The sequence below is a fragment of the Pollachius pollachius genome, assembly GCF_949987615.1.
Source record: "Pollachius pollachius genome assembly, chromosome: 9".
In the NCBI taxonomy this organism is placed as follows: domain Eukaryota; kingdom Metazoa; phylum Chordata; class Actinopteri; order Gadiformes; family Gadidae; genus Pollachius; species Pollachius pollachius.
In genome coordinates, this window is record NC_136942.1 from 9704893 (window position 1) to 9717149 (window position 12257).

General features: G+C 51.7%; 1 protein-coding gene across 3 annotated transcripts in view; it reads left to right on the forward strand.

Annotated features, from left to right (window-relative positions):
- furinb (furin (paired basic amino acid cleaving enzyme) b) overlaps positions 1 to 11192 on the forward strand; it is a 93878-nt gene extending 82686 nt beyond the window's left edge. For all 3 annotated transcript variants that reach the window (XM_079743284.1, XM_079743285.1, XM_079743286.1), the window contains exons 11-16: positions 2698 to 2801; positions 3719 to 3836; positions 5013 to 5192; positions 7656 to 7783; positions 8258 to 8386; positions 9261 to 11192. In XM_079743284.1, coding sequence (XP_079599410.1) covers positions 2698 to 2801; positions 3719 to 3836; positions 5013 to 5192; positions 7656 to 7783; positions 8258 to 8386; positions 9261 to 10063 — 1462 coding nt within the window. In that variant the 3' untranslated portion in view covers positions 10064 to 11192. The remainder of the gene's footprint in view (positions 1 to 2697; positions 2802 to 3718; positions 3837 to 5012; positions 5193 to 7655; positions 7784 to 8257; positions 8387 to 9260) is intronic.
- Positions 11193 to 12257: the final 1065 nt, after the last annotated feature.

A 12257-nucleotide genomic window follows, 5' to 3' on the forward strand; every position in this document is an offset into this window, starting at 1 on the left:
CTCCCCTCCCCCCCTTAACGCAGGACTCATTAGAAGCTGTGGTTGCAGACCGAACCGGTCAGAACCCCCTCCCCTTTTTCTCTGTCATGTTTGTGTCTGACCTTTCCAGCGTCACGCTGAACACAACAACAACACACACCAGCGCCACTCTGTACACAGCAACAACACCAACACAGACACAGTGTGCCTGTTTGCTTTGTCGGTGAAAAATGGGGGAGCATAATGAATGCATTATTATGATGATGATGATGATGATTATGACCACAGCCACCCGTCCGTTAAATGAGAGGCAGAGGAGGTGTTACAACATCCACCTCGGTTTCTCATGGCAGACAGCCTAACAGCAGTACAACAACGTGTGTTTTAATAAAGCACTCTTGAATCGAATGTGCTTCCGGATAACAATAAAAAGCGGATGGCACTGTAGGCACGGTTTAGTAATTTAGGAGATGTCCCAAGGAGGCTTTAAGATAACTCAGATGCATGTCGTTAAGGTGCTGGGGGTGCTCGGTGCATCTTGGTTAAGGAACGCCAACAGCTACAGAGACCTGGCTGGCATCGCCTCAGCTGCCGTTTCCATTCCTGCCCCCGAAGCATAAAACATCCAGACGAAGACGTTGGTGAAAGGGGGGAGAGAGAGAGACAGAGGGGGGGGGGGGGGGGGGGGGGGGGGGGAAGCGAGAGAGAGGGGGGGAGAGAGAGAGACAGAGAGAGGAAGAGAAACACTGAGAGAGACTGAGAGAGAGGGTGAGAAAGAGACAGAGGGAGAAGGAGAGAGAGTAAGAGTAAGAGTGAGAGAGAGAGAGAGAGAGAGAGAGAGAGAGAGAGAATGCCCCAAATCAGAAAACATCCCAACAAAGACATTGGTATAGGTTGTAAATCCGATTCAGAAGCGGTTTCCCCCAGAGCTTCTGAGGTCCCGCGTGGAGACTCTGAGTTACAGACACGCTCACCGCAATGTCTCCAATTCAGTCGAAGAAATCTGGTGTCACTGTGTAACGAGCTCGGAGAGCACCTGGGCGAACCTGACCTGATTCAACCACTCAAAACGTCTCTCTCTCTCTCTCTCTCTCTCTCTCTCCCTCTCCCTCTCTCTCTCTCTCTCTCTCTCTCTCTCTCTCTCTCCCTCTCTCTCTCTCTCCAAACACAACGCTGGTGGAGAGTCTTCAGCTCACCCTCAGGTCGTTCTCTCCGTAGCAACGATCTGATACTCATCACCCTTAATCCCAGAACCCCTTCTGTTTCCCCGATTAAGAAAGACGGCCGACAGTCAACGGACGACCCGGTCCACATGACAAGCACCTGAAAGGGACTGACTCATGTCAGACGCCCGCAGCCGCTCACGGCATTGCGGCGCACTGCGTTACCAATGGAGTTCTTCACCCACACTTCAGCCGTGGTTCAGCCCTTATCTCAGTCACGCCGGATTCGACAAGCCCCCCCCAGGCTGCCTCTTCATTTGAGACCGATTTCACCACCACCCTGGGCTGTAACGCTTCCCGCGGAGTGTGTTAATGCACGGCTGTGTGGTTGTGCTATTTCAGGGCTGCCTGCCGCCCCCCCCCCCCCCCCCCCGGCCTGGTCGCGACACCTCGCTCACGCCCGACACTTTGACGTTTCCGTGGAATGGGTTGGAAAGGTTGGATTGGTTGGATGGTTTGGATATGTTGGATTGGTTGGATTTGACTCATGTCCTGAGGTCTTGTTTCGTTTCGTTATTTGGTATTTGTTTCACGGTCCTGTCGAGGGAACTGATCGATTATTTATAGATCCGACACGTTATTTACTGGTATAAGAACTTTGTCCATCAGGCTGTTGAGTTCTCTTCTCGACGATTCTACACTCATGGATCAGACTATATCCATACCTCCATCTTTTAATATTTCATATTTTCCAGTTAAATTTAATGTGCAATGTCACAGCGTGTGAGCTATGTACATTTATGTGTGGTGCTGCATCTATATTTCATCCTTATTGTTTATTGCAACTGTATTTCTGGTTTTAATATATTTTTGATTTTCTCTCGAGCAGGGAAACTCTGACCAAACCTATTTCCCTGGGGACTAATAAAGTGCTTTGATGTAAACCCTTTCTGCCCGGCTTCAAGCTGAGCTTTGGGGTCAGCTCAGATGGAATAACATTCTGGGTAGTTCCCGTAGTTATCACGCCTCTCCGAGTCACTGATGTTGAGCGCTTTCCTCTGCCATTAACACACAAAGGTTATCCTGTCGTTTATGTATGTATTTATGTATCCAATATGTGTGTTCTGCTACCAAACAATGCAGTTTCCTCCTCTTTACAGTCGACGCAGTCAGTGATGAGTGACTTCAGGACCTTGGTGGTGTTGACAACTTCTACTTCGTAGTCGTAGAAGTAGAAGCAAAGTAAATTAAAGAAAGCAATTCTCAGATGGATTTGATAGTCAAATCCAGTTCTGAGTTTAAAGTCAGAATTCTGAGATTAAATTCTGAATTCTGATTTTAAAGTTACAACTCAAGATTTAAGTTCACATTTTGAGTATATATTCTCAAAACAAATACACACAAAAAGATATTCACATGTTGCCCTTATCCTCTGCCGTAATAGTCCACTTTGTGAGAGGCTTACAGACCCATCGATCGGACTAAATGTCTCATTAAGGTTCCTCGTTAAGACAGCTCGTTAAGGTACCTCGTTAACAACCCGTTTTGCGTGCAGCATGAACCTGACGTGGCGGGACATGCAGCACCTGGTGGTCCGGACCGCCCAGCCCAGCCAGCTCAACGCGGCCGACTGGAAGGCCAACGGTGTGGGGCGGAGAGGTAAGAGTCTCACCGGGCGCCTCAGACCAGGGCTGCACCGGTCCCTGGAGCCTTTCAGAGTACTGAGTACTGGTACCCTCCTCCATAGAGCCTTTCAGAGTACTGAGTACTGGTACCCTCCTCCATAGAGCCTGTCAGATTACTGACAACTGGTTGACCCCCTCTAAATGTCAAAGACAACTGATTAGTTTAGGATCTGGAATTGGGATAGCATTTCTGTGCTTATTAGTATTTCCTGGCCGTACCCCCTCGGGGGGGGGGAGAGAGAGAGAGAGAGAGAGAGAGAGAGAGATCTAGCATTTACAACCTAAGGAAGATGGCTGCGAGAGGAGAAGGAGAGAATAAGGAGTAGGAACCACTGAGCCAGAGTCACACATCTCATGAGGTCCAGGAGGTCATTCTCAGCTTCGCTCCTCAGAAAAGTCAATAGACCAATAGACGTTATGAAGGATACTACAGGTGATGCTCATGTTTCTGTGTGTAGATGCGACCGTAGCCTTGAGAAAAGAGTGGGTTTTTCATCGGCGATAGCATTGGACTGCATGGAAGACAGCTGAAAAGATGATTCATAACAAAATAGCTCAGTAGAACCAGCGTTTCGGTGTTAATGTAACAGTTTAAGCATTTCTCCAACGATGCTGATTCACTGACAATAACTCGAGTCGTTCATTTATTTCCCTGTTCGAGCAATTTCTGGAATGAGGCCTTCTGATTGTTTTTCATCCTTCATCTCTCTAGCTGGCTCTCGCTCCCTCGCTCTCAATTCGATTTCAATTTTAATTGCTTCCTTCACATGACAAATAACGTTTTTGCATTGCTAAAGCATGCAAAACAACCACAACAACAAAGTAAAATAACAAAAGGATTATGATAATAATCGTAACACTGACGAATCTCTCTCTCTCTCTCTCTCTAAGTGAGTCACTCGTATGGCTACGGTCTGTTGGATGCTGGTGCGATGGTGTCTCTCGCCCAGAACTGGACTTCGGTTGGACCACAACATCAGTGTGTTCACACCATGCTCACTGAACCCAGGTATGTGTGCTTCTGTGTGTGTGTGTACGTGGCTTCTAGCATTTATTTTGATTGTGTGTGTGGGTGGTTACCTGTGTGTTTGGCTTCTAGCATGTATATTGTGTGTGTGTGTGTGTGTGTGTGTGTGTGTGTGTGTCTCTCTCTTTTTGTGTGGCTGGCATTTATTTTGAATGTCTGTGCGTGTGTGGTTGTGTGGATGTGTTCTTTCTGTTTCTGTGTGTGGTTTTCTGTGTTTGTGTGCGTGTGTGTGTGCACACCCGTGCATACGCTTCAAAGGATCCACCATCAATATTGAATCTAGGACTGTGACTTTGCTATCCAAAAGTATACAGCGGATTCTACCGATTGGTCCCACACAAAAACAGGACTTTGAAAACTTGTGCAGACTTTAGTTTGAGTTGTGATCTGGTTACACCTAAGAAAGGACAAGAGACAGTAATGATTCATGATTCACTTTCCACTGGGAGCCTGCTGTTCCCCTGAATCCCACATTTCAGTTTATTAAAGCGCTGCGTTCACATTTTACCTTTTTTTTCAAAGCGCTTTTTGTCATTTCTTCTAAATGGTACTAGAATTACAGGGATCTATTCTAGCCAAAACAAAACATTGTTTTTATTTCTTTAAATGTATTCTATAAAATGCATTCCCCTAGTGTTTCACGTCGCTACCCAGACTCAGAGTGGCTTCAGTCTCCGAGGTGAACCCGGTTCAGGGGACAGACCCTGCTTTCTGGGCAGAGAAGGGATGCCTCATTTATCTTTATCACACAATGTGTGGGCTCTGAGTGGTCGGCTTGGACATGTCATGCAGTCTGTTTACCGTTTCAAACCCCTTATGTTTACAATTTTATTTCAGTAAGTGGATTGAGCTGTCCAGTGCGGCTCGACCTTGACGTCTTGTTATATTTTGTGTTTCATATTTCTATTTTCGATTTATACTACAAACTTCATCCTTGCCTTGTGGCAGGAATGGCGCCGTCCAGAACAACCCAGTTTTAACGTTGGGAACATAATAAACGCGATTTATATTTGAATTCATTAAGTTCGTTTTCCATTCAATGACAAAGTCTGCATGCGTCGACATATTTGCATTCATCCAAAGCGTCTCCGGTTGAATAAATGCTTTGCCTTTGTGCTGCGTCACCACGGGTGCTTTGTCCTCTGCCGCGCCCCGTAGAGAGGTGGGGGGCAAGCTGGTGTTCAGCCGGAGTGTGGACGCCTGCTGGGGTCGTCCGGAGGTTGTGAGCTCCCTGGAGCACGCCCAGGCTCGCCTCACACTCCGACACCGCCAGCGGGGGAAGTTAGCCATCCATCTCACCAGCCCACTGGGCACCAGGTCCACCCTGCTGTCCCCCAGGTGAGCCCACCTACACACACACACACACACACACACACACACACACACACACACACACACACACACACACACACACACACACACACACACACACACACACCCGCTGCACCCTGCTGTCCCCCAGGTGAGCCCACCTACACACACACACACACACACACACACACACACACACACACACACACACACACCGGCTGCACCCTGCTGTCTCCCAGGTGACCCCACCTACGCACACACACACACACACACACACATACACACACACACACACCCGCTGCACCCTGCTGTCCCCCAGGTGAGCCCACCTACGCACACACACACACACACACACACACACACACACACACACCCGCTGCACCCTGCTGTCCCCCAGGTGAGCCCACCTACGCACACACACACACACACACACACACACACACACACCCGCTGCACCCTGCTGTCCCCCAGGTGAGCCCACCTACGCACACACACACACACACACACACACACACACACACACACACACACACACACCCGCTGCACCCTGCTGTCCCCCAGGTGAGCCCACCTACGCACACACACACACACACACACACACACACACACACACCCGCTGCACCCTGCTGTCCCCCAGGTGAGCCCACCTACGCACACACACACACACACACACACACACACACACACACACACACACACACACAACGGCTGCACCCTGCTGTCTCCCAGGTGACCCCACCTACGCACACACACACACACACACACACACACACACACACACACACACACCGCTGCACCCTGCTGTCCCCCAGGTGAGCCCACCTACGCACACACACACACACAGACACACACACACACACACACAGACACACCCGCTGCACCCTGCTGTCCCCCAGGTGAGCCCACCTACGCGCGCACACACACACACACACACACACACACTAACACACCCGCTGCACCCTGCTGTCTACCAGGTGACCCCACCCACCCACAGACACGCACGCACGCACACATACAGGTGCACGCGCACACACATGCATGCGCGCGCGGGCGCACACACACACACGCACAAACACACGCACGCACACCCACCCGCTCCACGCTGCTGTCTCCCAGGTGACCCCACACGCACGCACGCACGCAGGAACACGCACGCATGCAGGCGCACACACACACACACGCACACAGGCGCACACACACTCACACACACATACAAGCTCCACTCTACTGTCATCCAGGTGACGCCAACCACACACACACACGCACACACACACTCCACCTCCACATATTCATGCACGCACCCACGTACAAATGTGCACACTCCAGAGTCCTCTGCCACAGATAACTTCAACAAAGACACACACACACACACACATTCACACAAACACACACACACCTATATACCTACTCATACAGCCACCTGACTAGCAAAAGTCTCCTACTGAAGAATCCTTGAACTAGTTAAACCCTCTACCTCCTCTTGGTAACTCTGCTCACGTGGCTCTGAGGCTTCCATTCCAACCTCTTCAACCTCGTCGGTCTCCATCTAGAGACCCGGTCCACCCCCCACTCCCCACAGAGCCACCCAATGAGGCATCTCCTCTCCAGAGCCATTTGGTCTGTCGAGAAGAGAGAATTGTCCCAGACCTCTGCACCTCTCTATTCAGCTCTCGAAAGCTCTCGAATCACCCCCCGTCAAAACATCCCCCGTTTGCACTGGCAATTTGAACTTATGGGAGAACTGGTCATTTTGTGGCAACCGAAATCCCTATTATATGCACGTAAAAATGTGCCTTACCGGAAGATAAGGGGCTATTTTGGAAACCTACAACCCATAACAATGCTATTTATAATCCGGCCAGTGATGGGATAGGTCAAATGATAATATTCAGTGTATCAAAAACATGGGTCTCAATCCTGTGGGTAATTCAACAAGGCAACTAATGCTGTAGATACAAAGTGAGCTACATAGTATTACTAGTGTTCTGATCGCTGGTTTGATCACCATAAGGGCCTTATGGTGATCAAACCAGCAATCACACACACCGGAGATCCATCTGAAGACCAGGCGCTGCCACACTGCAAAGAGAAGGTGGTTGGTTCAAATCCCAATGGACCTAGCATGCATTTATAAATGAGAAGCATCCATTGCATCTGTCTGACCTTGTGTGTCGATTCCTATGGACGCAGGCGTCCAAGGAAACGACTGAAGGTTTGAATCGTACTGAATGTAGCACAGGTTTTCTGCCAAAATTCCCTCATTGTTCTTTGGCTTTAAAAGTATATTTCTTTCCAATGGCATTATAATGACATACTATTATAACTATATTTCCCCCAAAATAACCTTTTTAGAAATAAACGTTCTTCTATAAAGCGTGGCGCCGGTTCAACAGTTTTCCATGATTATGTTGTTAGCCTCACGCTAGCTGAGAGCCATTGGGGACGGGACACCATGGGGTAACCCCTGTTGTGTGTCTGCCCCCGGTCCAGACCCAATGATTACTCCCCAGAAGGCTTTGAGGACTGGTCCTTCATGACCACCCACTCCTGGGACGAGGACCCCAGAGGTGAATGGACTCTGGAGATAGAGAACGTCCCTGCAGATGGAGGCGATTACGGTAAAAAAGGTTTTAATTTTCTCAAGCACACTTTATCCCCTTCGTCTTTTACAGGACATCAAACGTAAGGGAATTAATTGTCTGTACGTAAGACCACAGATGATCTCTTTTCCTCCTTCCCTCTCTCTCTCTCTCTCCCTTTCCGTCAATCTCTCCCCTCCCTCCATCTCTCTCTCTCTCCCTCACTCTCTCTCTCGCTGTCTCGTTCTCCCATCTCTCTCCCCCACTCTCTCTCTCTGCCTCCCTTTCCCTCCATCTCTCCCCCTCTCTCCATCTCTCTCTCCCACCATCTGTCCCTCTCCATATGTCTCTTTCTCCCCCCCTCTATCTCTCATCTCTCCCCCACTCGTTCTCTCTCCCTCCCCCCCCTCTATCTCTCCCCATGTCCATCTCTCTCTCTCGCCTCCCCCCCCTCTCCCCCTCTCCCTCTCCCCCTCTCTCCCCTACTCTCTCTCCCCCTCTGTCTCCCCCCAGGTGTACTGAGTCAGTTCTCCCTGGTCCTGTGGGGTACGGGCCCCAGGGCGGTGAACCCCTCCTCCTTAGACTTCCCCCGGCCGTCCAACAACAGCTGCAAGACCTTCGACGCTCAGCAGATCTGCATAGGTGGGTGAGGGGGGGACAGAGGGGGGGACAGGGGGGGGGGGGCGACACCCGCGGGCAGGGGAAGGAGGTCAGCGGGCGGGGGGGGGGGGGGGGGGACTGCAGTGTGCTCGATGAGAGACTGCAACCTTACCGCACGCTGCTGGCCGGGCTGACTCATGTTTTGTGTCGTGTTGGGAGGAGAGGGAGGGAGAGAGAGATTGAGGGGGGAGAAAGTAAGTGAGAGCGGGTAACAGATGGTGGAGGTGAAAGAGAAAGATAGAGAGAAAGAGGAAAAGAGAGTGAGGGTGATGAGAGGGGAGAGAGGAAGGGAGGGAGTGGGTGTGAGATAGAGAAAGAGGAAGAGAGACGGGGAGGGAGAGAGAGAGAAAGAGGGAGGATGGATAGAGAGGGAAAGAGTAGAGAGAGGATGGAGACAGAGATAGAGGGAGAGAGAGAGAGAAGGCTTGATGAGAGAGAGAGAGAGAGAGGGAGAGAGAGCGAGAGAGAGAGAGAGAGCGCACGATGAGAGAGTGGGAGAGAGCTTCAGGCCGACCCAACAGCAGATCTAAACAGCTGGTTCGGTATCAATGAATAAGAGCAGCCATAGGAAGCCTGGCCGCATGGGAAAGACGTTGCTAGTCTTGTACCTTGTCTTGGATATGAATGGCATATGAACTCAAACAGAATTTCAGATGTGTGTGCGTGCGTTTGGGTGTATGTGTGTCTTTGTGCGTCTGTCTGTCTGTCTGTCTGTCTGTCTGTCTGTCTGTGTTTGCCTGCTTGCGTGCGTGCGTGCGCGCGCGCGTTCTCATTCATGCGTGCTGCGTGTGTGTGTGTGTGTGTGCTTGCTATGCGTGTGTGTCTGTTTGCTTGTGTCCTCCTCCCCCCCCTGCAGAGTGCAGCCCGGGCTTCTCGCTCTTCCTGCAGGGCTGCGTGAAGCTCTGCCCGCAGGGCTTCACCTCGGCCGCCCAGCTGCTCAACCTGTCCCTGGAGACCTGGGTGGACCTGTCCTCCGTGCAGGCCTGCGTGCCCTGCCACGCCGCCTGCCTCACCTGCTCCGGCCCGGGCCTCTCCTCCTGCCTGTCCTGCCCGCCCCGCAGCCACCTGCTGTTCACCTCCTGCCTGCGCCAGAGCATGGTGCAGCGCAAGTCCCCGCCCCCGCCCGTCGACACCGCCGCCGCCGCCGCCGCCGCCGCCGCCGGTCTCCGTGGCAACGACGGAGCCTGGCAGGAAGTGGAGAGCTCAGCGGGCCGGGAGGAAGACGCCGGCGGGGGCGATGGAGGCGGAGGAGGGGAACAGCCGTCAGGACGTCCCGGGCCGGGGTCGACGTCGACGGCGACTACAACGGAGACGTCCTCCCGGCTGGTGGTCCTGTCGGCCGTGCTGGGCACTGCCTTGCTCGTGGTGGGCTGCCTGGGACTCGTCCTGCTGCTGCTGCAGACGCGGGCGGCCGGGGGCCCCGACGGCGGCGGCGGCTGGCTGGGGGGCGGCGGCCTGCGGACGGCGGAGGCTCCGGGCGGCGGCCGGCTTGGGCTGAGGCTCGGCCGCGACAGGAAGACCAGGGTCTGCTACCGGGGGATCCCCACCGTGTGGGGGGACAAGGACGGCGGCATCGCGGGCCCCTGGGAGTCGGAGTCGGACGGGGAGGAGGACCACAGCGAGAGGACGGCGTTCATCCGGACGCAGAGCTCCGTCTAGGGCTGGTGGGAGTCCGCCACGTTGCTGAGGGAAGAGCTGGAAGAGCTTGATGGAAGAGCTTGCTGATGGAAGAGCTTGGCCGGATGTGCGCCGCACAAAAGGGACAGTTTGCGGAGAGTTAACCGAAGTTTAGCCCAAATGGACAAAGGCAAATGGACAGAGAGCTGTCCCGGCAGCCGCGGACGCGTCCGAATCAAAGTCAGCGGAGCTCGCGGCGTTGCTAGCAGGACTAGCGCCCTCCCTGCGCGCTACGAGCTACGAGCTAGCTCGAACCCACAGAGCCAAACCTTCCTGTTGCTCTAGTTGCATTTTTCATCATGATCATTATTTTTTCAGAGATTACCCTTTACTGTGTGTTGGTTCTTTTGCAAAAAAAAATGCATATATTTAAAATGTCAGCGAAAAAAAACGTTGTGTTCTCAGTGTTTTTATACTTGGACTTCTGCATTTTCACCGTGCATCCGATATGCGGCTCCCGTCCCGGGGGTTATCGCGGCGTCGCCTGCGGAGGCCCTTCTGCCCGCTGAATGTACCAAATCAATCCCTCCAAACAACATCCAGCGCACCGCAGAGATGAATTGGCAATCGCACGTCGGTAAGAGCCACTTAGCCAGCTGCGAGATACAAGGCACCGTTGATTGGTTGATTGCGGAAAAGTGCTGCCAGTGCTAAACGCGTTTAGTGAGCCTCCTCTCTGTTGCTCCGACGGAGAACGTTTTTCACTCTTTTTTGTAAGGATGGGAAGACGAACGCCCGCCGCCCAACCCCGAGACGTGACCTTCTCTGACGGTTTTCTCTAGGGGGAAAAGGAACTTCTGGGAAAAGGAACTTCTGCTCTCTCCCTCCTCCCCATAAAGGCTGTGGTATCGATTGGTTTCTGGGTCTTCTCCAAGAGCGTCGCTTCATCAGGGAAAACAAGTGAGCTCGTCCGCTCGTTTCCAATAACCTGGCCCGGCCTGCTGCTGTTCCCGGAGACTCGTAGTGGGCAGTCTGCTACCGCTGGAGGACTAGATTCACGCCTTAGTGAATCAGTGTGAACCACTTGGATCAACGACGTTTCCTATTGTGGTTTATTTTCTACACGTTTTTTTATTAATTTATTTATTTGACTTGGTAACGGTTTATATTGTGCAGGAAATAAAAGTTGTGGAGAAAAAAAAGTGATGTAAACGGTGCGTGTTTGAGTGCAAGCGCGCAAGGAAGAGAGACAGAGATTGAAAATGAGAGAGAGAGAGAGAGAGAGAGAGAGACTGGGAGGGAGACAAACAGAGATAAAGAGTGATAGAGTGAGAGGGAGAGACTTCCTCACTCGGTAAGTCTGCATAATTGCAAGTCTGCTAGTTTTCCACCCAGGATGTGAAGCGTACTGCATTCCACCGCTCCGTCTCTTCCCCTCTGTCTGTAACTCCTCCCCTCTGTCTGTAACTGCAGAGCGCTCTCCTCGCCTCCCTTCTGTCTAACTTCAAGCAGATTGCTGCCGAGCAAGGATGAATTAACATGACCACGGGCTCTGGACACAAACCAGCCATGGACCCCTACCAACACGCAAATACACGCACTAGCACACAGAATTTGGTCGCATATTATAACTCATGCAATCCACAACAACACACATTATAATGCAGCGCGCAGCCAGGAGAGAGAGAGAGAGAGAGAGAGAGAAAGCCGACGCCATTCACGTGCGGTTCCCCAGGCCTTTAAACGGCACCATGATATGACGCCGCCATAATTTATAGGTACAATTAATCTAAAATGGGGAAAGGGGTTGTATTCAATGCCAGCAGTGAAACAACTGTGTGTGTGTGTGTGTGTGTGTGTATCGAGTTGGTGAGTCATAATTAGTTCTGGCAGAAAGATTTTCCACTTAATCTGGTGGCCATGAAATGCTTCACACCGTGCATAGTAAACAGGTAGAGCTTGCACGTGTGTGTGTGCGTCAGTTTATTAAAAATCCTCTATTTCAGCTGTTCCTCTTTGAGGTGGTCCAATGCACCCCAATGTGGACGAAACACACCCAAATTAAGACTACTGTATCCATTATAATAAATGTTGAGGGTCCTCATCACAGGCCAGTCCCAGACAATGCTTTATGTAACTAAACGTATGTATATTAAGAAATATAAATTCATGAGATGACGCAGGTAAAGGTCGCGACGCGCGCTATGGTCCTGATGCGACCCGAGTAGATGTGACG